A 26,376-nucleotide genomic window follows, 5' to 3' on the forward strand; every position below is an offset into this window, starting at 1 on the left:
TCATGCAAGCAGATAAAATAAAAAGAACAAGTAGGGTTTATTGTGTCATGGCTACAGCCAGGAATGGTTTATTGGGCCCAAACACACCAGGACCGTAAAACGGCTTTAAATCTGGATTTGTTGTTACCTTACAAATTCTGGCTCACTCGGCACAATAAATCATAATCTTGCATTTGGACACAACAATAAACTATCTCCGTTTGATTTGTTTACTTATTATCATGAAGCTGGAGAGAACTGGCTGTATGGACTAGCATGCTCCTCAATCACATTGTAGTTTAGTAAGCTAAAATTCATGTCTTATTGTTTTGACTGAATGTAACCACTCTGTTTATCGCACCATATAGTTGGGTGAAAAATATTACAACCCAATCCTATGCTTATATTCTGCAAAGTAATTTCCAGTGGTATATATCCAATTGTTAGTTCTAACTACAGCAAACCCACTAAATCATAAAGCATACAAAAATGTTGATATATCAAGTTCCAGCCCAACTGTCCCAGCTTGGCAGCTGAAGTCCTGAGTGACCCTGTCATCTCACTTCTTCAGATGGATTTAACTCTCTTCATTTCTCTCAGATCCTTCCACTTTCCGTCTTTGCCCTCAGCTTACTTAAGTTTCTGCAAACTGAATTCAAAATGCAAAATGGTTTGCACTCAGTTAACTCAGCAGTGGGAGGAAAGGAAAGGGCAAAGTTTTGCCCTTCCCAGAAAGTTCAGGCAAAAAGCAAACTGCTGCAGCCTCTCCTAGCTTGTCTGTTCTTCCTCATTAATAGCATTCCCCATTTTGATCATATTCTGATGTTGCTTGGCCACGTGTGTCCTAGTTTTCATCTGTGAAATGTTGGAAGGTATGAAGGTCTCTAATTCAGTGGAGTTTATCACATGGGAGGAATTTTTCTTAATTTTGAATAAGAAGAAAGTGGAGCCAGAACGCATTCACATGAATTTGCTAGTTCAGCAAATTTACATGAATTCAAACTGCGTTCGAACTGACTTCCCATTGCCCCAAAATAGCTTGCCACTGCCCGAAATTGTGTGTGATCACCTCTCATGCGATATTGTTAAACCCCATGATTGCATTTGGACTGACTTCCCATTGCCTGAAATTGTGTGTGGTAGTCTATCACGCAATAACGTTAAACCCCATGATTGCATTTGGATTGCCATTGGATTATACTTCCAATCTCCCTTATCTGATAACATCCAGTGCTGAAATCCACAGATGGCAAGTCCACAGATACCAAGGTTCCATGTATTTCTTCCTTAACTAGATATAAGCATTTGTCCTTCCCTTACTATCTTTTCTACTTCCCCTAACTTCCTTTTGCCAGCCTCTCTCTCTCTCTCTCTCTCATTTCATGAGAGTGCAAGCCACCTTAAAAATATTGCAATCTTGTCTTGGGCTCTGGCCTGTTTCAGGTCTTGAACTTGAGAACTTTTATGTGAAGATTCAGTCTCTACATCACTAGCCACCTCTTCTGAAAGAAGGGAACTGCAGAGTTAGACCAGCTAGGTAGCTTCTTAATACAAAGATAATACTTAACTTCTTTTGGTATTACCTATGTTCATTCACTGATCTGTCCAAGAGACACTTCAGAGATGACCACTGTGTTCTCATGAAATAGTCTAATCTGACCATCCTGGCCTAATCTAAAGGTCAGAACATAACTATTAATTGTAAAGCCACTCTGATAGCCTTTAGGGCTGAAGGGCGGGTTATAAATAAAATAACATAAATAAGTAAATAAATAAATAAATAAATAATTTTGCATTTCTCTAAATTTTTCCACTGTGCTTCTTGGATGAAGAAAATTAACACAATTTTTTTTAGAATTACATATTTTAAGATAAAATGGGTCTAAAAATAATATATATTTATAAGTGTGTCATTTCCGACTACCTGGCATCTGATTTTCCATTGTCTGACCATCATTTAATTTCTTTTACTCTTACTTATATCCCACCTCCTCGTCGTACTGTCCAGCGCCATTTCCGCGACCTTCAGTCTGTTAATTCTGACCATCTCAGTCAGACTTTGAATTCATCTCTCTCTTCTCTTGATCTTGGGGACTCTGCTGATTCAGCAATGTCTTTATTTAATTCCACTCTTTCTTCAACTCTTGACAGCTTTGCTCCTGTATCTGTACGTGTGTCTTCCCCCATGACTAGGCCTCAGCCCTGGCTCACTCCCACTATCAGGTACCTCCGGTCCTGCTCTCGAGCGGCTGAACGTCTTTGGAAAAAGTCTAGGGAACCGGCCGATTTCATTCATTATAAATTCATCCTTTTATCTTTTTCACGCGCTCTGTCTATGGCAAAACAGAACTATTTTAAATCACTGATCTGCGCTAATGAGAGGCGTCCGCAGCGTTTGTTCTCCTGCTTCAATACACTACTCAAACCTTCCTCTCCCCCTGTCTTCTCATCTTTTTCCCCCCACTGACTTCGCCAACTACTTCATCACAAAAGTCACTACTATTCGATCTGAAATAGTTCCTCCCGACTTGCCCCCTACCACTAACCTCCTGGTACCTTCTACTAATAAACTCTCTGTGTTTCCCCCTGTTTCTCTGGATGAACTCTCTAAGCTGCTAAATTCTTCCAAACCTACTACCTGTTCTCTTGATCCTATTCCCTCCCGTCTCCTAATCTCTATAGCCCCTTCTCTTCTGCCCTCGCTCCTCTATATCTTTAATCTCTCTCTCTCTTTGGGTTCCTTCCCTTCTGACTTCAAACATGCTCTCGTTTCCCCAATTCTGAAGAAACCCTCTCTCGACCCCTCTTCTTTGTCTAGCTATCGTCCAATTTCTCTTCTTCCTTTTCTTTCTAAGGTCCTAGAACGGGTCATTTATTCTCGCTGTATTAAGTTTCTTGAAGCCAACTCCATCCTGGACCCTTTCCAGTCTGGCTTCCGCCCACGGCACTCTACAGAGACAGCCCTCACCAAGATCTCAAATGATCTCTTGCGGGTCAAGGCAAACGGCCTCTACTCTATTCTCATTCTTCTCGATTTGTCTGCAGCCTTTGACACTGTTGATCACTGTCTCCTGGTTGATTTACTTTCTGACCTTGGGTTCGCCGACTCTGCTCTTGACTGGTTTAAATCTTACTTGTCAGATAGATCTTTTGCAGTGGTCACGGGTGGTCAGACTTCATCCTCTGTTCCGCTATCTGTTGGAGTTCCCCAGGGCTCTGTCTTGGGTCCCCTTCTGTTCTCTCTATACACACTGTCTCTAGGTAAACTCATCAGTTCTTTTGGTTTCTCCTATCATTTGTATGCCGACGACACTCAGCTGTATCTCTCCACCCCTGACCTTTCGACGGGGCTTGAACAGCAAGTTTTTTCTTGTCTGACTGCCATCTCTCAGTGGATGTGGCTTCGGCGCTTGAAGCTCAACATGTCTAAGACTGAGCTTCTCGTCTTTCCACCTAAACCCACCCTTCATTATTCCTTTTCTGTTTCTGTCGACGACACTTCTATTCAACCGGTTCATCAAGCCCGGAGTCTTGGCTTCATTTTTGACTCTTCTCTGTCATTTATTCCCCAGATCCAGGCCACCGCCAAGACCTGTAGATTCTTTCTCCACAACATTGCCAAAATCCGTCCATTCCTCTCAATCTCTACTGCCAAGACTCTAGTCCATGCCCTAGTGGTTTCGCGACTAGATTATTGTAACCTCCTTCTAACAGGGCTTCCTCTTTCACACCTCCATCCTTTAATATCTGTCCAGTATTCAGCTGCCCGTATTGTCACATCCGCTCGCCGCTTTGACCATGTTTCTCCTCTTTTATCCTCCCTTCATTGGCTCCCCTTCCCCTTTCACATTCGGTACAAGCTTTTGTTACTGACTTTCAAAGCCCTTACTTATCTGACCTTCTTTCTCCTTACATTCCTACTCGCACCCTCCGCTCTGGTAGTCAGGGTCTCCTGTCACAATGTAGGACTACAACTGCCCCCTCCCGAATTCGTCCCTTCTCGCTTGCTGCCCCTTACTCCTGGAACCTTCTTCCCCCACATACACACCTCATCACTTCTCTGCCCAGTTTCAAAACTGAATTAAAGACTATATTGTTTAGAGAAGCATTCCCAGAGGTGAGACCCTCTCTGACCCAGGAAGCCTCCTTCTAACCATCCATCAAGAAGCCAAGCCCTTCCTCCAGTCCATCTGCCTTGGTCCAGGCCTCGGAGGTGGAGAAGATCTGCTGGACCTGATCCTATTCCCCACCACCACTCCCTTCTCCTTTTGTGTCGTGTCTTTTAGATTGTAAGCCTGAGGGCAGGGAACCATCTGACTAAAAAAAAAAATTTATGTACAGCGCTGTGTAAACTTACAGCGCTTTATAAATAAAGGTTAATAATAATAATAATAATATTTAGACAAAAATAGACCTAGAATGTGAATTTTGTGAGAAAATACATTTAAATATATGCATGAAAAATGTGTTTACATAGAAACTGACAAGCAGATTTTTTTTAAACAAATGCACATTCTTGCAGATATAGCACAGAATAGATTTGTGAATTAATGCATAGCTGAATCATACAGATGGGCTTTAAACTGATTCATTCATTCCTAGTTTGTGTGAGGACTATGCTAGCACAAGGCCTCCTTCTGCTCACTTGTCACCTTCCCTCATGAACCCAACTTGACATGATATGTACCAGTTGAGATACACATGTACACATATGCACTCTCAAAAGAAGCTGTTAACAGTTATCTTTGGAAATGACTCAGGTGACAGAAAGATGAGTATCCTAAGCAATACAGAGACTGAGAAGGTTTTGCCGCATGGATGGACTTCTTGATAGGAGTGGCTCAGAGTAAACAAACCAATACACCAGAGATATAGAGCCCATAAATAACAGCACCTGGTTATAATTGCAGCCACATATGTTTTATAACATTATTATGAAGTGCCTTGTCAGGCAGACTTGATTTAGAGCCGTGCGCAAGATGGGAAAAGCCGCAAGCTGTAAGAGCTTCAGCTGTAAATACCGAAGTGAAAAACTGTTACTCTTAATGAAGGGCATTAATAACATCCTTCTACAGCATTTAGGAAGAGTTAAAATTCTGCTGATGATCTGAAGAAGCACACATGGGTCCTTAAATGAAAAAAAAGTTAATCAGTTACAAAACCTGCCCCATGCTGTTCTTTTCCATTCAACCCTCTTACATGACCCCTGAGAACATTTGGTATTTTCTTCTCCCAAGACTCCCCATTTAATCGATTGCAGAGATACAAAGAGCTGTTTGTCTACCTGCCAGACATCTCTCTCTTCAGGTGGCTTCCATGCCACAAGCTCTCTACCTATTATTTTTTTTCTCCTATTCTTAGGAATAAATCTGGATGTCTAGGCCAGAGCTTGGAAATGTTATATTTTTACAGTACAACAATACCTAGAATGCCCCAGAAAGTATGATCATACTGCACAGGGTCCGATTCTAGGACCCAGACTTAGTTTTAAAAGTAGTTTTTTTGGTAAGTTACCAAAAAGTTAACTTTTTCAAACTCTGTTCATTACACTGGGCAAGTCAAAGACTTAAAGAGTATCAAAGGCTCCTAGGGTGATTCATTATCTACAGAACAAGAGCGTCCCATTCTGTTCTTTGGATTAGTGTGAGCAAATTTCAGGCAAAGAAGACAAGCCATGACTTTCACACAAAGCAAATTGAAAATGTGGTGCTCATTTTGCCTCATTCGCTAGCTAAGCTGGATTTCCCCTAGCCATTCAGATAAATTGCCTAATTTAAATGAGGACTCAGTACAACTATGGATCTCCTTTGAACTGAAATATCCTGAGAGCATTTGACAAGATCAGCTGCTGAATTAACCCAAGCTTTTGATGTGAGAATGATTATCCTTGGACCCCAGATGACTTTCTGAAGCTCGCAAGAGTTCATGCTCCCAGTAATGGATCTTGAGCTACTGCCACTACCTAACTAACAATTTAGGGCAAGTAAAATAGCTAGGAAGTAAAACAACAAATACTGGTTCTTTTCTTCTACAACAGAGGTGGGAAAAGTGCACCCCGCATATGGACCCCATGCCTATTTTTGTTGCCCATTTTGTTTAGGGAGGCATTCCATATCACTGTTTGGTAATCTGTTATGATGCCTATATGCCCACTTTATTTTTGCTGTACTATTTTAGAGATGTTTTTATTTTGTAATGTAACATCAGTTTTATATTGTACGCCATATGGCAGGATTTATTACTATTTTATTCTATATTGATCTCTATCATGTAAAGCACTGTGCAAACTTTATAGCACTCTATAAATAAATGCTAATAATAATAATAATAATAATTGTCCACAAACCTGCCTTTTTGTTGCTGTTGTGAACCTTTCAGCCATTCCAACTTATGGTAACTCAAATGCAGTGAACCTATCAATGGGTTTTCATGGCAAGATTTTTCAGAGGGGTTTTGCCTTTGCCTTCCTCTGAAGCTGAGAGACTGTGACTTGCCCAAGGTTATCCAATGGGTTTCTGTGGTGATTCAAACCCTGGTCTCCAGAGTCACAATACAATGCTCAAACCATGACATCACACTGACTCCTTGACAAATTCCCTACTCTGTTCTTTATTTGGCCAAAGTTAGGGAGGGTGTCTCTCCTGTAAGCCTCCAGGAGTGGCAATTCACCTGTTAAAATATATTGCAGTACCCCCTTACTGTCTAACATTTTAAAATGCATATTTTACAAAACTAGAATTGTGCTTCTGGAAAATCCTAGTACTTATTTAATTTTATATATTTTTTCATTCTGGGACAGTCTTTCTGGCAATCCATGAGCTCCATAGGATGTCCAAAGGGCAGAAAATTGATTCCTGGTCCCATCACAGTTGTCCAACCCTTTTGTTCAGAAATAATACCTATGTTCTCATGAGCATATTTTGACAGATTCATCTTTGTTTTATACACTTTTTTTCTTGTCCTGGGTTATATGAGTGGAGAAATTAACCCATAATTTATTCTCTGGCTAAGTGCAACACCATGTTGTAGCCTAACTGCCTTCATACCTGGAAGATCAAGGGAGATAATCCTGCACACTTTGTTATTCCATGGAGAAAGAGCAGAAAGGGCAGTCCCAAGCACATCTTAAAATATAAAGTACTCTGTGTTGAATTTGTCTACACTTATGATCACTGCTTATATCTTGAGTATGTGTAATTTGAAGACTTTGTCTTTGAAGAATTTGTGTGAATGCTGACCTTTCTTGGTGAATGTAGTGAATTCCATCCCCTCCAGGTAAATAACTATCTCCTTATCTAGCAATCAGGTTCAGGGAATGGGCAAAATTATGTATGCACAGTGTATCTATGAGGATGGCAGTGTTAAGATGAGAATGTCAATTATCATCAATGTCTGGACATTCCCTGAAGCTGGAATGATTGAATAGACCAGTGATTGCCTATTTCCATAGTGTCAGAACTCCAAAGCCAATAACTAATCAATATTTCCATCCACTGTAGTTACTGTTCATATTATTGTTGTAATGGCTTAAAATTGTAGTCTGCCAGCTTGCTTTGCTATGGGGGTTGGGATGCTTTGGCGGGATAAGTGCATAGGTCTGGAATGCACTGTTTAATTAGTAAGAGACATCTGCAGAGCTTCTCCAAGGTCACCCTGCTTTCTCTAGCCTGGGAAGCAAACAGGAGGAAGAGGTGTGGGGAGTAGAAGGCGGGAGAGTAAAAAAGGTGGGGGCCAGCCAGGAGTGCTTTTAACTTGAGGCTTGAGATTTGCTTTTCAGAGTTCACTAAAAAGTCTGTCTGATCACTTTCATTCATATCTCAATAAACTTCACTGCTTTTAAGCAAGTTGCTGTTGGAGATTATTGGTGAAGGTTGTTGGATCTTACACATAGACACCACATTTCCAAGGAATTTTAATAATCATATTTTTCAAGTAAAAGCAACTCACATTATGGGCTAAGTTAGTTTATGTTAAAGGGAAGAACATTATCCATCAAAATCTGTATGTCTCCTGCTATCATACCTTGTAAGGAGATATGGCGAGAAGGAAGCTGGATTGTCCTGTTCTGAAAATGCGGGCATGGAACCTCCCATTATCCAGAGACGAAAATACAAAAGTAGGATCACCTTGAGATAAGAAGAACAGATATTTGAGTCACTATTTCAGGAGGCACACAATTCCTTATGTCCAGCAAACCAGATGATATTATGGATGCTTGATTTTTCTAAATCTGTTCAGGGCATCATTCCTTTCAACAAATAAACTGCACAAGATTATGAATGTGTAAGATGACATTAGACTGAAAAACCCATCAGCCCTAGCCAGCATAGCTAATGATGAAGGATGATAGGAATTGCAGTCCAACAAGGCCTTGGGTGGGAGTCACATTTGCCATCCCGTTGTTCTGACCAATCATGACAATTCTCACACTCATCCTTGAATTCCAGTAAAATACAACACCATGGTATTAGCTTACTCTTTAGAATGCAAATTTGTTACTGACACATAATTCATCTGAAGAAACTAAAGGAACAGAAGATAATTTGTAATATTACTTACATATGCAAGTACCAAGGCAGCCCTCTTTAAAAAAGGTCTTGTGATATGTAAGAACCTCTGTTTGTTACTTGTTGTCATGTAACTGAAATGGGAAAAATGAGAGAGGACATTTATAAAAATGAAAAATGGTCAACAATCTTTTGGAACTGTAGGGGGGAAAGGTTAATTTATTGTATTTACACACTGTCTTTCTACAGACTGAAGGCAATTACAGCTTGAAACACTAGTCTTCTGTCTAACAGACAAGGTACAAAAGTGTGGGGGGGAAGAGACATGGGTGCAGAAGAAAAATAAGCAAATAAGCAAAGCCCCTAACCACAGCATGAGTCAGTTTGGGGAGGAGGTATGAGGCATACTGAGGTCATCCCAGCCATATTAGCGGAAGGGTTTTCCTATCTCATCTCTCCCTCCCATTCACAATCCCAGAAGAACTACATCTTTAAGTGTGACCACCACATATGTAGAATAGACTAGTGTTTAGCTTGTGCACCAAATAAGATGGGTCCAAAGGCTTAAATCCAATTGCTAGTCACCGCTTGAGTATTGATTACTTGATGCTAATGGAAATCTCACTGATCCAAAAGGGTCAACTCTGTTTAGATTTTGGGCAAAGTTTTTATTTTGTGAAGGGAAGAAGTACAGGGCACACAGATGGGACCCTCCTTTGAGTAAAACTTTCCTTGATTGAACTGAAGTGCTTTCCGTTTGTGGAATTAAAAATTAGGAACCAAACCCTAGTGTGCCTTTGCTACCTTCGTTCCATTTATCCATAAATACAAATTTCATCCATTGGCTTGAAAAATGAAAAATGTTTGGTACATACAGTTCAATTTCTGAGGTAAAAGAAAACATAGGATATGCTTCTCACACGTATCCACAAACAGAAAAGAAATGATTAAAACATTTCTCAGTGTGTTTTTTAAAATAAGGAAATGTCAAAAGCAATTATTGAATCAATAGTTCTATAGCAGAGAACAAGCAACTTTTAAAAACCTTAAAATGTAAGGAAAAGTTGTCAGTGTATGTATAGATGTACAACACTATTATTAAGCATTTCACAGGATAAAAATGGTAGCTGGCTGAGGCAGCTGGATGATGCAAAATCTGGTACGGTTGCATCATGGTGACAGACATGAAGTGTTATTGTCACACCAATTGGAGGACATGTCCAGGATGACTCAGCAGGCATGATGCAAGAGGCTGATGCAAGGGACAATTGCAGGCACCTGTGTGAGAAGATCATGCCTTGGACAGAGGGTTACTGAGTAGTGAATGTTTGGTTATCATGTATATAGTGCTGTATATACTTAGTAATAAAATTCTGTAAATAAAATTCTGGAAACTCTGAGTATTTCTTTAAAACCATGTGCAGTTGTAGGTGCTGGCAGCACTGCAGGGACCAGCAGAGAAGGACCACGACCAGTGTGCGGCTGTAACAAAAGCTCATGCCAACAAGGCAAGAGCGAGAAAGCCCACATGATATTTCTGGTTTAAAATTTAAACAGCAAAAGAAAACATGGGGAAAATATGGATCTGTTCCAGAAAAGTACATCATCTAATTAAATAAATGTCATGTCAAGAAAGGTAATAAAATGGGCCATATAACACGAAGAAAGCTAAATTGCCTCAGAGCCTTTACATTAGTTTTTGATCTTGCCGTACAAGTTCAACGTCAAGGTAAAGTCCTGTAAGGTTTAAAATTACTCCAACCCCCACTGATTTCAGGAAAGTGACAGCACCCCACTTTAAAAAGCAATTCTAACCTCAGCCTTGACAGGAAGCCACGAAGGGAATGAGCAGTCAATTTAATTAACCCAAGAGTTGGCCTTTACTCCCTTCTGTTTGTCTACTTATCTAATAGGCCTGCCAAAGCCTATGAAGGAACTTTTCATAGTTTAATTGCCGTAGGACTTGTCTTTTGTTGTTGTTGTGCAGCTTTAAGTCTTTTCCGACCTATGACAACCCTAATCCTACTATGGAGTTTTCTTGGCAAGATTGGTCCAGAAGAGGTTTGCCATTGCCTTCCCAAGGCTGAGAGAGTGTAATTTGCCCAAGGTCACCCAGTGGGTTTCATGTCTGAGCTGTCTCCTGAGTCACAGTCCCACACTCAAACCATTATGCCAGACTGGCACTTTAGGGCTTGTCTACACAATGTAAATACTACAAATTCTATATGAATAGACTGCAATCCACCCATACTGGATTTGGAGGAATTTAGGCTTTTTCACAGGAAAAAGTGGTGTCACCAGGCTTTGTGACACCCAGTAGGAGGCACTGCCAGGGGCAGCCCTCATGGTTTCATCACTAGCCCAGCTCCCTCCCCCGGGAGAGAGGCAGACCAGCGCTGAAGCCACAAGGAGCAAGTTCACCCCTCCACTGTCCTCGCTACTGCTTTAGCTCTCTCCCCAGTGAGGGAGCCAGGTCTGCAGTGAAGCCACAAGGGGCACGCTCGCCCCTCCTCAGCAGCAGGAGGAGGACCCCACCAGGCTGTCACTCCCACTTGGTGTGGTCCACACCCACCCATTGACACCACTAGGAAGAGAAACTCAGTAAACTCTGCTAAACAGGATTTGTGGTTTTTACTGGAGTACCCACAAGTATACATATTATCAAATGTGTGGCCATCCATACGCTTTGCATGGATTCACTTGGCCGTGCATTTTGAAGGAGGGAGGGCAAAATAAATACAAATGTGTGCAGGAAGGTAAAGACAATTAAGTATCAATGCTAATGTACAAAAATCCTTAGCAATTCACATAATATACTTACATGCAGGGGTAGAGGGGTTGACTAGGACAGTCTGACCTAGGGAATTTATCAATCCCAATAGATTGCTGATTGCTCCTGAGAAGTTTCCTGCTTCCTTGGCTGGTGAACCTGTCAAAGCCCTGGCTAATCTCTAGAACAAGCATATGATTATGATCACTCCTAAGCATCCCTTCCAATGGAATAGAGCCAAATAAGCCTAGTTTACCTGGGATCTGGCAATGATGAAATGAGTGGGACAGAGTGTTTATGGAAGAAAACCCAGAGCAGGTCCAACCAAACACAGGGCACAGACCATTGGGAAGCCTATGGCATGGCAGTTGTGGCAGCAAAGAAATTCTTCTTTTCTGCCACCACTGCCTCTACACAGAGTCATCCAGAATAGCTTGGGGGATTTTGCATTCTGCCCCCAAATAAAAAAGTGCAGACCTGTCAGAAGCTATGAGGAATTTGCAGGACAGTTTGCAGGCAAACTCACTCAAATCTTGTCTAACCAAAGTCATGACCTAATGATACAGTTGCTACATCTCCAGGGGTTGGAAACTTGGCTCTTGTTTGTGCTATACTATTGAATACACTCCCAATTTGTACAGCCTGAGGATGTAGACAGAATCCTTGGTGAGGTGATAGCAGCCACATGTGTACTGGACTGTTGCCCTTCCTGGCTCTTAAAAGTAGCCAGAAAACGACAACTGAGTGAGTAATGGAAAAAGTGAGTAACGGAAATGCTTCACTGTAACAAGGCAACTTTCCATCTTGCTTAAAAGAAGTGTAGTGAGGCATACTGGGGGGAAAACCCTCCCTGGGAGAAAATTACTGGAGAATTACAGACCAGTCTCCAATATCCCTTTCTTGGGTAAGATTCTAGACCATTTGGTGGCCTCCAAGCTCCAGGGCTTCCTTGATGAAATGGATTATCTAGATCCATTTCAATCTGGCTTCAGAGCTATATATAAGACAGAGATAGCATATATAAGACAGAGATAGCTGAGAACTGCATAGAGGGAGTGTGTCTCTGTTAGTTCTGCAGGACCTCAGAGTAGTTTTCATTACCATAAACCATGGTCTCTTTCTGGATTATCTTTCTGGGTTAAGACTTGGAGGCACTGTTTTACAGGGGATTTGGTTCTTCTTGAAAGGACAAATTCAAAACATGATGCTGTATGATTCCTGTAGAGCAGCGGTTCTCAACCTTCCTAATGCTGCAGTTCCTCATGTTGTGGTGACCCCTAACCATACAATTATTTTCATTGCTACATGCAAATATGTGTTTTCCGATGGTCTTAGGCAACCCCTGTGAAAGGGTCATTTGACCCCCAAAGGGGTCCTGATCCACAGGTTGGGAACCACTGCTGTAGAGCTTGTTTATGGTTTGGTGTCACCATAAACTGATGAAACTCAACTCAATCTCTCCTTTCCATCTAATTCCAAGGAAGCTATTTCAGTATGGAACCAGTGTCTGCTGTCAGTAACAGGCTAGACTAGAATAAACAAACTGACTCATGACTCTGACAACCACCCAACACTATCAGAATCAGATCTCACCTAGCTGTATTCCTCTCCTAGCTGTAATTGCCTAATTCACAATTATATGTTCAAGCTACCTCTTAAGGTACTCTGGAAACCCAGTCTTGTGTTTTGCATTTTCCACTGAAGATGGGACCACAATGAAGAGCTTCCTGTATTAACTGTGCACAGAACTCCAGTTTACAGATTCAGGGTCCTCACATAATATAAAGTAACAAGCTCACTGACATTTTGTGCACCATGAGTGTTTTGTACCCACATTTAACGTTAAGATGGGCAGTCTGTGAAAGGATCTGGGTTTGTGCAAATATTCCTATTAGAAAATGAGAAAAGAAAATCACACTAGTTGTCCACAAGACCCAAGAATGTAGGTACCGGGAGGGGGAGGGTATTGGCCCTACAATTAGAACTCATCCACCATGAAATTTGCCTTCACTCCCAAAATTTTTAACACCGCAGAGAGTAAGACACCAAAAGTCATTCACACCTAGCACATATCTGCTGTATCCACTTTCCCTTGGTAACTTACTGCCTCTTTTTTTGGATGCTCTAACTTGTATCTAATTGCTCAACTGAGATTTTAAGTTACTGCCAGGTGAGAAATCCAGGTGGTAAAGGAAAATCTCATTGGGAGCACAAAATTCTTATTTGGGAGGGAAATGCTCTCATTTTGTCTGCCCCATCCATAGCTACACACTTGACAAGATCACACGACCATATTGAATCCCACAGGTTTTCAAAGCTAGGAATGAACCACCTGGGATTATTTGCGCCCAGACTTTAGAGCCTTCTTGATATCCAGAAGGAAACAATACACAACACTATCAAGTAGGATGGATGAGGAAAATATGGCATAAATAACAGGCATCTGTCACTGCCTGCTCAACAGAATGGCATGTTCTGTCTCAGGCATTTCAACTTTCCTTCTATAGGATCTGAACAAACTAGTCTCCAGCCTGGTCACTGAGATACTACCCCTAATTCAATATAAATGCCAGGATTGGTCTGGCAAAAAATACTTAGCTGTTCACCATAACACCATAATTTCAGTAAACACTTGCAAAATACCTGCCTCAATTAAAAAAAAAATCACAGTAACTTTTACTCAGATATTTCATGCTAGCTTCCTTATACATTATTATGGAATTGCCTGGCTACTTCATTTTCTAAAAAGATTTTCAGGAATGAGTCATCACTGCAAGAACAAATGAAGAAATTGTTAATAAAACTAGGAGTTCTCTCATATATCCATATCTCATGTATGTGTGTATATATACTTTGAATAAAGGCCAAAGAAAGAGAACATGCAGTTGTGATTTCTTGAAAAAGAGAACTCATCCCAAAAGCCTTTTATAACTGAGAAAGGAGGGTAGGTGGTCCCATAAAACTCAAGACCATGGAGTTTATAGTGGTATTAAAAGTTGCCGATATCAGATTAACTTGTGTGAATAAAAACAAACTCAGAAGACCAGACAGTTTCTCTTTGTTAAGATGAAAGCTAAAAGTCCAAAATCATATAAGCAAAAATAGGTTTGATAGCTTCTTGTAATTTTACACCCAGATTTAATGGTCTTATGGGTAAGGCAGAAGACAACAGTTTAGATTGAAAGTGGGGAAACCTTGGCCCTACAGATGTTTTTGCTAGCAAAACCAAAGCCAGCATGATCAGGGATTATGGTAATTACTGTCTTTCACTCATCCCTTTTTAAAGATAGTAATGTGTATTACTTCACATAATGGTTAAGTTAATATGGTTAGGTTGAGAAGCAGCCTGGTATAGTGTCTGGGTGCTGCAATAGAATTCCAAGAGACAAAGGTTTGAATCCCTGCTCCACCATGGAAACCCACTGGGTGATCTTGGGCCTCCCAGGAGGGCTTTGACAAACCCCCTTTGAACAAATCTTGCTCAAAAACCTCCATGGTAAGTTCATCGTAGGGTCACTATATGTTGGAAATTACTTGAAAGCACACAACAAAAACATTTAAGTTAGTTGCTGTATTTGGGGCCTGCTTGCATGAAAGCTAAAAGATTTCCAGCTCATTCTGCAGAGCAGGATCCTGAACACTTATCCCCAAATCCTAACCTAAGGATATCACTGCCTGAGAAGCAACTATCTGGAGCTCTGTTCCACATGGGAGGCTGTGTGTCTGTAGAAGACGATAAGCCAGAATCTTTATATTTCAGAGAGTGGCTGTTTCTGAGAACCTATGTCATTTAGATTAGGCTCAATATCTTAGGGAGACAGTATAATCAGCAGGAAGAAGCAATGCTGTCTTTTCCCACCTGCATCCTATGAAATGAATATCAGAAATGAGCTTCCTCAGGTAGTATAACATAACAAGAATCCAGGCATTCTTGCTAAGACGCATTAAAAATGCTACCCTCTGCAGTATGGAACCACAATAAAGCAAAAATTGACTGCATGGAAGTTCCTACTTCTGATCAAGTGAATGTAAAAGCTCCCCCCCCCCATCCTACATAAGGCTAAACGGAGCAGGTGACCACACTGGAAACAAGCCCTGCATATTCATTTTTAACCCAAAGTTCCCCTTTTAGCACCCATACAAGCAGGTTAAAATACTTGCAAAGGGCTACTAAACAAGAAATAAGCAGAAAAGGGGGAGATCAGACACATGTACAGAGAAAGTTTCTTTGTTGGTGTCAGTAATGATGACTGTATGAAAGCTCTATGTTCATGTGCAATATGTCATGAAACATCAGTTGCTCAGAAACAACAGCAAAGTAAAAGTGATTCCCAAAGGCATCAAACGCCCACTATTGGCAAAAGGACTTGTCAGATGGCTACAACAGACTTATATTCATATGAGTTAATAACATGTTAAAAAAAAGATGCTAAAATGCTGCATTAACATTTTAAATATGTTAGGAAAGAATGAAGTTGTATATGCTGTATTTCTTGTTAATTGCTGTTAAATCAACTTCCAATTATGGTGACCCTATGAATAGTATTTGGATGAGAGACCGCCAATGAATACCAGGTGGTGTAGGCTGCTATATTTCAGAGGAAGGAACTGGCAAAACCACCTCTGATGATTCCTTGCCTAATAAAACCCTACGAAATTCATGGGGTTACCATAAATCAACAGAGGATTCAAAGACATATACACACATACATGAGAGACCTCCAAGTCACCCTGTTACCAAAAAGCCCTTTTAAAGCCTTTCAAACTCAGGATCATGGCTTCCTTGATTATATCTATCCACTTGCAATGCAGTCTTCCTCTTTTCCCATGGTCTTCTACCTTACCAAACATTATTGTCTTTTCAAATGGGTCATGTCTTCTCACATGTCCACTGTATGACAGTCTCAGTTTAATCGTCTTGATCTCTAGGGAGATTTCAGGTTTGATTTCCTCTGGGACCCATTTGCCTTTTATTGTAGGCTATTGTATCCAGAGAACTTTCTTCCATCAATGAGTTGATTCTCTTCCTAGCAGCTTTTTTCATTATCCAGCTTTCATAATAATACACAGAGATCAGAAATATGATGGCATGGACAATATTGACTTTAGCATTCCGTATAAACTGTGGTTCACCAGGCAAATTTAGAGAAATCGAGATCTCTGCATCACCATGGTTCCTTATAACATAGAAGCTCAATTTGTGTTCAGGTTAGTATGAGAGAGCATTATTATACCACATCCATCAACATGGGCATATCAAGGACTGAGCAGACAGGTATGTTTGAGCCAGTATTATCTTCCATACCGTTTGGTCTTCAAAAGAGTATGCTCAATGCTTGCATAGGACTGCTAGTATTTTTTAAATGGCTGCTGGTGGTGCTTTTTATATGAATTTATCATGGTGCTGTATTATGCTCTCCATACCTTTGGTTGAAAAGCAGGATACATGATTAAAGCCCATCTAAGGCAGAAGACAGAAGTCATGTATCAACAATTTTATAAACCTTCATCCAACCTCCACCCCCACAGGCCATAATGTTATACATCTGGGATAAACATAGTTTTGCAGTTCTATTTTCAAAATTATGCCAGCTCTCTCTAGTTTTACATGGGTCACAGCAGATGCTCAAGATCTCTGAATAATGTTCCAGCATTGCTAAACGTACATCTGACAATGACCCTTTACATGCAGTGCAACTTGCTGTAGGCATCTTGCTTTGTCAGTTTCCACAAAATGCCCATTAAAGTCAGAGATTCTTCATGGGTAACAGTTCACACACAAAAAAAAGGCAAAATAGCCAAAGGGCTTCTTCATGCAAGGTCAGAAAATACGCTGAATGAATTGAGTGAGGATGCCTGCTCCTCTTTTTATTTTATGAATGTTGCACAAATACTTTTCTCTTATGAAAGCCCTCAGGTTACCCCCATGGATAAAAAAGTGAAAAAAGAAGAACAACATGTATATAATATAGCAATAACCTGCACAGAAATGTATCTGTACTGAATAGGACTGGGGAGAAGGTAACTTTCCCTCCTGCCAAGCAGTACATTGGCTGATGGCCAGCTGATAAAACAAGAGCAAGCAAACAGGGTTATAAGCCCTTTGCTGAGCCTTCACAGCTTTTCCCAATCGTACAACACCAGGTGCAGCCATTGCAAACCATGACTTCATTGATTTTAATTATCACCCTTCCTTTCCAATCTGGCTCTTGAGGTGTGACAAAACTTCATTTGTAAGCCCTTCCTGGGCCCAAGAAAGTGATCTCTTGCACTGTGTATGTCTCTTGGAAAATATTTTTGGACATCTGTTTATTTTATGCATCTTTAATCTTCTAATGTTCACATTTATGGTAGATGGAGAACGAGTATCATCTAAATGTCTGATTAAATGTTTTTTGATACCAAAGCTTGTGGGGCACATCCAGGCAACCATCGGTTTAGGAAACTAGAATGCTATTAATAGCACTTCAGATTGTCCCCGGTCCATATTTACAAGTAGTTGCAGAGCAAGGCCAGCTCTCTAGTTAACTCCCTAAAATGTATAATTGAATGTTGGCAAGTGAGAATCGGGGAAATATTGTTATTATTTATTCACTGATATATTACCTTTTCCCCAACACTGGGTCTCAAACTGAAAGGTTGTGTGCTAGTGGCCAGGAAGAATTTGATCATAGATCAAAATAACTCATGTTGATAATCACAGGCAGTTGGAACACAGAAGTCAGAAACTGAGCAGAACAAAAAACTGCCAGAGAATTTGGCCTAGGATCAAAAAATGAAGAACTGAAGAATACATTTTCATTGCAAACATATTCTTCAGCAACTAAACAGACAGGGACATAGCCGGGGGGGGGGGGGGGGGGGGGGGGGTGGGGCCCCCCTTTCCCATTAGAAAAAATAAACCCCGGGGGCGGCGGCCCCCCCCCCCCCAACCCCTTTTAAAGGGGGGCCATTTAGTGGGCCCCCCCCCCCCCCGGCTACATCCCTGAAACAGATGACTGTATAGGCAGACACCAAATACAGAAAATAAATAGGCCAAATATTTGGAAACAGAAAATGGAAAAGCCCAATTCTCTCTCTAGAAAAACAAGTTCCAAATACTTGAGAAGTGACTGTACACACACTTAAAGGCTAAACTATACATTCCAAGAAATCTATGTTCTAAAATCATGGATGCTGCACTGCATATTCTCTACAGAAAGTGGTCATCCAGGCTTGTGCTAGAAATAAGACTCCAGTTTTTTGTGTAATTCTGAATGAAGAATTTGACTGACTTTGGAAACCTGCACATGCTTACAAAGAAAGATTAGTAAAAGAGAAAGTATCTTGTTTCCCACTTGCCCTGCAATGAGAAGTATTTCCATCCTGAAGAAATTCAGTGCCTCAAAACTTTAATCCTAAAATGCTAATATAGTATATGCTTACACATTATGTTGTTAGCCACCTTGGGTCCCACTTTGGAATAAAGGTGGTATAAAAATAAATTAATAAATAATATTCTGGATAGAAACCGTTTTTAACAAATTCACACACACACACACCTTGTGATTGGAATATTTGTCCTATTCAGAATTCACAGATCAACTTTCTTAGAAATGACTGAAAGAACTGTGTAGGAGCTTGGAAAATCTGTACAATACTACAGCAGTCTGTCAAGTAGTTAAGAACTAGCACTCCAGTCTCTGGGGCACCTCTTTGCCTCCCACATACTCTCAGCATGAAGGAAAACAATCTTCATCTGCAAAACAAAAATTATGGGGGCTGAGCTATCCAGTAATAATGTTATTAAATATTTACTGACAAGATAAGCAACAGTGAAGATGTCTGGACTAGTGGCGTCCTTCTGGCATGTTTATAAAATGAAAGAAGTTAGACATGCCTGATTTGTTTTTTAACTGATAATACCAGTGTATCTTAGGAGGCAGGAAACCTCAAGTCCAATCTGGTCTACAGAGGCTCTTCTCCTTGGGCTCGGACCATTTTAGAATTGAGCAGAGATTCCGTGCATTTTTGCTTTCCCCTGTGCATTTTCAAGTTAATAAAGGTTCAAGGGGGAAGGAAAGCTAGCACAGCTCAGGGCTTTGAACCACTCTGTTCAGTTGAGGTTTTTATTACTGAGGATTTAACTGCTGAGTCCCACACTGGGGAAAAGGTGGCATAGTAGGAAGAATAGTAATAGTAGTTGTTTTAGAAGCCAGACGGCCTGCACTGGCCCAACTAACTATCCTGCATCACCTTTCAGTCTAATGAGTTTCTGTATGCTAAATGTGGAAGGGAGGTGTTGACTTTTGCCTTGGTGAGCAAAATTTCTTGGACCACTCCAAGGGCTGGAAAATTGTTCCTATTGGACAAAACAGACAAAACTGACCAAGATGGATTTCTCATCCAAAACAGCCCTATCCAGTGCCATCTTCTGCTGGTATGATGGGTTTTAGGATCTGTCCTCAGATAATAATAGTCGTGCAACACAACTGAAACATCACTAAAGAGGAAGCAAGAAGTAAGAATTTTGCCTCCCCAGATCTCCGTGCTGAATATTAAACAAAACAAGGAAGGGAAGAGGAATGTCTCTAGGTTCAGTAGGAAAGAACCTGTTTACAGTAAATGAGGTTAAGTGAATGAAATAGTAGATAGACATTCCCACATATAAAGCTTAATAATAATAAGACAAATGGAGAGGAGGATGGGAAGTATAGCTCAGGTTGCACTAAAAACTACTGAAAAAAAGAATCAGTGGCAGTTTCCCTTAGGAAAAAGAGAAACCCCAGCAGTGGATCCACTACTACTTAGAACATGTGGGTCCTTTGAAATGCAGAAAGCAAAATGTGAATCCCTTTCACAGCAGCAAAACTGGAGATTAATTATAGAAGGTGCACTATTTACAAAGTATGTACAAACCAAATTAGGTAGCATGGTTTTAGTGGTTTTAGGGACAATCTCTCCCCCCTCCCCCTTGGCACAACAAACAAACATGCAATCACACCCAACTGCCATCAACAAGAAGCTACAACAGCTTGAATCTCTGCTCCCAAAGAGAGCCAGTTTAAAACAAAAAATATTTCCACAAGTATTGTTTCGATTAAGACCCTGCCTATTTTCCACAAGCTATTTCCTTTATTGAGCCAATATCCACACTGCAAGCAGTGAGATGGAGCCCAATGCCAAAGTCATCAGGGAAACAGCCCTTTCCTGTGCACAAAAAGGCCTGATCTGACAGTCTGATATAACAACTTCTCCTATTCAAGCTGGATGAAATAAGCATGCTATATTCATTTCACAGCAAGGAAGAAACACTAAATGGAACGGGTAACAAGTTTTCCCTCCCCTTTCCTTGGAAAAGCTCTGCTATTTTTATCAACAGTTTTGAAACTGCTTTCTTCCTTTTTTAAAGACAGATACAATTTCATTCACTGTGCTGAAAGTGATAACAAGTATTCACTTGAGGATGGGAGATTTTATTTTACCTTGCAACATTTTCTATGTTTACAATACAATAAGTCCAAAGAAAGCATTGCAATTTCTGGAACACAGATGCTCTGCTCAGATTTACCAGCGCTGCCAAGATGATCAACTGATGCTATAATTTTTGACGCAAAGAGTGAAGCCAAATAGTTCATTCCTATTCCATTTGATCACTCTTTTCCAAACTCAGTTCATATTTGAAATCTATCATTTCAATCTAGATTGATTTTTACAATCAAATTCTAATGTCAGTTTATCTAGTAAGGCTGCAGCTGATGGAATTATTATTTTTTCCATCTACGTTAAAAAAGTTTTTAAAAACCTCCCGGCAAGGAATAATAAGAGAAGAGCAGAAAAAGAAATGGACTAGGACATTTTCCATTATTTACCTTTAGTGTCAGGTTTTTAAAACTTGGATTAAAGCTTGGGTTCTTTAAAAAATATGATGAGAAACTATTTAGAAATGACATTCAACACCAATAATCTGAAGTTCACACTACCACTTGAGGACTTTACCACTCTATAGGCTTCAATGCCTAGAACAGACCTCAGGTCAATTCTAATTTCTTTTTCTCATTATGGCAAAAGACATCCTCTAGCTGTCTCAGTTTTGCAGGGCCAGGCCTGATTAATCCTCTGTCATCCCACTTTTTCAGCAGCTCCTAAAATGTCCCACTTTCTCTCTCCTCCTCCTCTCAGGTTTCCCCCTTGTATTCAGCTTTCTTCAACTGCTATAAATTTAGTTCAAAGTGCAAAAGTAATTTGCACTCAATTAAGGTGGGGGGAGGGAGAGGGGGGAGGGGAGGAGAGGAGAGGGGGCAAAATTTTGCCCTTCCTTGTAGGAACAAGCCAAGGCAAAGTGCTGCAGCCTCCCTAGCTTGTGTGTTCTTCCTCATTAATAGCTTTTGCCGTCTTGACCACGTGCAGATAGATGTTGCTTGGGCACACTCATCCTGGTTTTCATCTGTGAAATACTGTAGAATATGGCATAATTAGTACACACAAACCGCATTCTGCTATATTTGATAAACTGCTGCCCGATTGACATTTGCCAAGTACTGGAAATCTAATACTGTTCCAACAATAGAAGAATGGAGCTTGAAGGTGAATGAACTAGCAAATTTTGATATGATTTCTATGTCCAAAAATCACAGAACGATTCAACAATATGATGAAAAATGGAAAGGGATATCTAAATTATGGGAAGACAAGAATAGGAGTTAAGGTTCTGTTTGTGATTATGTAAGTATGTGGATATTCTAATATATATATATATATATATATATATATATATATATAATTCATTCTGCTTATTTAAGTAGGTATTGTTGTAAATGTGGTACCCCTCTTTCAGCCAAAATGTCAGATTTACGTATTTTCACAGGGGATGTCAGGAATTGCACTCCAGTGTTGTGTGCAGCCAAAAATATCATTTCCAAATTGCCTCCTTTTAAAGGCAAAAGGACAGGTCCAAACATCTTCAAACACTAAATGTCAGTAAGGAAGTCTTTGGAGAGGCTCTTAGAACAAGGGAAAAAACTAGCAAAAACTACCTAGTGACAATGTCCAAAAATTTATTTCGTTTTTATTTATTTATGTATTTATTTATTGTCTGCAAATGCCCTCAAAGAATTGGGGGAGGAGGATTCTGCCATGTTTAAAGGAAGTGACTAACCTCTAGTTAGTAAAAGACTAAAATACACAGACTAAAATAGTGGTAGAATTCAAAGATAGCCATGTTAGTCTGTAGAATCAGTATGTAGAGAGATCTTGTAGCACCTTTGAGACTAACTGAAAGAAAGAAATTGGCAGCATGAGCTTTCGTAGACTTCAGTCTACTTCCTCAGATTCATTTGGACTAAAATAGAACAGGAAGAATAAGCAGATACTGATTCAGAGTTCTCATGACCAATGAAAGAAGCATAAGATGTTTGTATAAGTAACCACTAGTTGTATGAGTATTGAACTATGACTCTAAAGACTAGGGTTCAATTCCCCACTCGGCCATGAAACCCACTGGGTGACCTTGGACAAGTCTCATGCTCTCTGCCTCAGAGGAAGGCAATGAACATATCTTGCCAAGAAAATCCCATGACAGGTTCGCCTTATTCTCTTCATAAATCAGAAACAACTTGAAGCCACACAACAATACAATTTTTACCCTATCTGGAGGAATATTCCAACTCAGAAAGCCCTGTGAATACAAAATGAAGAGAACTCCTCTGCACAATCCATCACTGATCAAAATCCACCAAAATCTGTAGGGCTCAGGCCTACAGTAAAGTCTCACACTAAACATTCCATGTCTTTTTAAGCACGCTGGCTACTGCAATAAATGAATGATTCCACACCCAACTGATGCATTTCATTAAGAATTCAGAACAAGCCACATAAGGATTTTAAAAAGTTAAGTTAGCAGAATGTAATGGAAGGAGAGCAGTACCATAGTTCCATTCTAATGACAGCACAACAATAAACTTCCTAGACTAATACAAATACAAGCTATGTTGGCATAAAACATACCACCTACTGTTTCTGGCATTTACTGGAAGGAATACAGGAAGTACAGGATCTATTGCTATCCAACAACAACAGTTTCCTTTCACAGAAAAAAAAATAACTACTTGATTTTGGCTTTGATTGAAAGAGACACTGGACAGGATCAGGCAAGCAAATCTCTAACAAATATGCCAGCAACTTTTTGGAATATTTTATACTAGCTTTTATAATATTTTATTTATACCAAATGCAAAATCTTGTCTGTAGAAGGAAGGAAAGTAAGGGACCAAAGGGAGGCACACAAGAGGTCAATCCACACACGATACCCAACTATACCTGCCGTGAACCAACACCATAATAATAATAATAATAATAATAATAATAATAATAATAATAATAATAGGTTTTATTTATATATCGCCCAGTCACTGGGAATCCGAGCAGTTTACAACAGAGGGGATAATAGACAGTTCCCTGCCCTCAGGCTTACAATCTAAAAGACATGACACAAAAGGAGAAGGGAATGGTGAGGAGGGATCATGATCAGAGCTTCCAAATATACAACCGGCAAACCATGGTTTCAGGATAGTTGTCTACTTTTGGTCTCCACATATTTAGCTTCTAGAGTTCATTGCCACCTTTATGTTTCAGCAGATTTGTAAAACCTAACCATGAAACATAAATGGCAGGCCAATGTCAGCATAAACTGGAGATTGCAAGTCAGCTCCAACTTATGCATTGATATCCTGGGTTTGCAACCATGTGCAGAATATAGTTATTGGCAATGATGGAGATGCACAGTCCTTTGGGTGTTCTTAGACTACAATTTCCATCATCTCTCACCACTAATTACACTAAGGTTGATACGAGTTATAGTCCAACAACATGGGGAAGTGTCTTATATACAGTACATTATCAGGTTCCTTGGAAGAAGAGGAAATATATTTACAAATACCTAATTTAAGAAAAACCCCTCCACCATTATCAGAGCTTGGAAACATTATTTTTAAAATACAACTCCTGGCACACTCCAGATACTGTGGCCAGTTGGAGCAATCTACAAAAGTTGTACAAGTTTCAGTCTTAAAGTAACTTCCCAAGACCTGAACTTTATTGATCTGGTCAGAAACCTTAAGACTCTACAGTAAATGTTTGCAGAAACTGGTGTACTGAAATTGATGCAATGTATATGATGGTTTAAAAAAATGTTGACTGACTGATCCTAAAAGGAATGTATGTATGTGACTTCAAGTCGATATATAGGAACCCTCAGAGGCAGTTTTGTCATTTCCTTCCTCTAAAATATAACCTACACATCTGGTATTTTTGGTGGTCTCCCATTAATGAACTAAGCAGGGATGACCCTGTTCAGCCTCCAAGATCAGACATGATTTGGTGTTGTTAGGGTATCCCTATAAAGTATTTTCCATTGCGCTTAAAGCAGTTCACCACAAGTATGCTTAAAATCTAGCATTCACGTGTTTAATCCTCTTGTTCCCTTCCCAACAGCATCCACATTAGTCATCACATCAAAGAAATTCCAAAGCATACCACTAGCATAACACAAAAACAAAGCCATTACTAATTACTGTATCTCATTATGAGGATATTGGAACTATGTGCCTTTGATTTTTCCCACAGCATTACTAATATCTGTAGAACTATTTCCATTAAAGCCAATGCAAAGAAGAAGGAAAAAAGAGGAAGGAGTTCACAGAACTATTCACATACTATGTCAGTATCTTGTAATCAGCTGGAAAAAAATTTTTCCTTAAATAATAATATTGGTTTGTTTGTTTGTTTTTTAATTCAACTTTTGGTCCGATCACCTCCATACATTCCATGGCTAACTGGAATTAGGGTGAAATTTCTGAAAGATTTCTGCTGCACCACAAAAAGTTCTAATTTTCTAACAACAAAGTTGATCCAATTCTCAACAGGAAACAAATCACATATATAAACCAGTCAGGGGACACACTGCTATACCTGCGAACCATTAGCTAAAGAAGTACAAGGTTCAGTAGAAACACTTTTATGCTAGCAAACTGGATAAATGGGGAGAAGCACATTTATGTCATAACTGCACTTCTTCAATTCATACTCACGTCCCCCATCAACAGCTGATTTTGACTTCAAGAGGAGGGAAAGTGTTGTTTTTTAAGTGTCCCTGCACTGAATACCACTTTGCCCCTAGTAGAGTAAGAATGGGCTATCGAACCTCTGACAATCCCCCATGCCCATGTTCTGGATTACACTTCCAAAGATCGCTTACCATTGTTGAGTAGGGCTGAAGAGAGAGATCAAAACTTCCAGAGGAGCAAAGGTTCCCTGTCTCAGCATGAGAGATAGTGAGTGGCATTCTGTATTACAGTTACAGATGCATCACCAACAGTTACAGGTTCATGTGTTCCAAACACATTATTGTCACAATCGTAAATGCCCTCCCAAATCTAGTTTACCACACCACAGCCACACCAAGAGATACTGTATAAACTTGTCTACTGAACCCAAAATCCCAGGTCCACTTATCTATGAGTCAGTATGGTAATGTGATAGCAGTTATTTCCCCATGTGGTTGGAAGAGAGTTTCTTGAACCAAGCAGAAAGAGTCCTGGGTGACTGATGTTAAACAAACAGAGTCTCTCTCCCACCAGCGCTGGCTATTGCCGTCTGGGGAGTCAAGGCTGAAACCAAAGTTGAAACGCTGAAGCAAAAAGCCTCAGTTAAAGACCCTCCTGCTGTGTGCACACATACACACACTGAAGGAGCCTCCAAGTTTTACCTTCGATTTATCCATGGGTCATAGCAAAATCCATAATTTTGGCCCCAAAACCTGCCCTCGACTTATAGACGAGGTCACCTTATAGTCAAGTAAATACGGTAGGTCTGTTTAGGTGGCAATCAGGGTTTAGGAGGATGTCATTTCCACCTCACTCCTAACAGTGAAAGAGGCCATACCAAGGAATTGCAACAAGGATCCAGATTCTGATTGTAACAGCCTCACTCACTGATAATGAAAGGATAAACATCATCTTGTTCTATCCTAATCATCAGCTGAGCAGACATCCAACTCTTGTGGAGTCTACTGCCTGGTAAAGTAGGATTGAGAAAGTCAGACCAGCAAACATTATCTAGTTAAACATTCATAGCTATGTAGGC

The 26,376-nt window shown here is 40.1% G+C and overlaps 1 protein-coding gene across 7 annotated transcripts in view; it reads right to left on the reverse strand.

Annotated features, from left to right (window-relative positions):
- The window catches only part of TMTC1 (transmembrane O-mannosyltransferase targeting cadherins 1), a 187,755-nt gene that overhangs the window by 113,736 nt on the left and 47,643 nt on the right, over nucleotides 1–26,376 (reverse strand). For all 7 annotated transcript variants that reach the window (XM_042467638.1, XM_042467636.1, XM_042467635.1 and 4 more), the window contains 2 exons: nucleotides 8,539–8,620; nucleotides 8,002–8,105 (listed from right to left, as the gene is read on the reverse strand). In XM_042467638.1, the coding sequence (XP_042323572.1) occupies nucleotides 8,002–8,105; nucleotides 8,539–8,620 (186 nt within the window). The remainder of the gene's footprint in view (nucleotides 1–8,001; nucleotides 8,106–8,538; nucleotides 8,621–26,376) is intronic.

Source organism: Sceloporus undulatus, chromosome 5, assembly GCF_019175285.1.
Source record: "Sceloporus undulatus isolate JIND9_A2432 ecotype Alabama chromosome 5, SceUnd_v1.1, whole genome shotgun sequence".
In the NCBI taxonomy this organism is placed as follows: Eukaryota; Metazoa; Chordata; class Lepidosauria; order Squamata; family Phrynosomatidae; genus Sceloporus; species Sceloporus undulatus.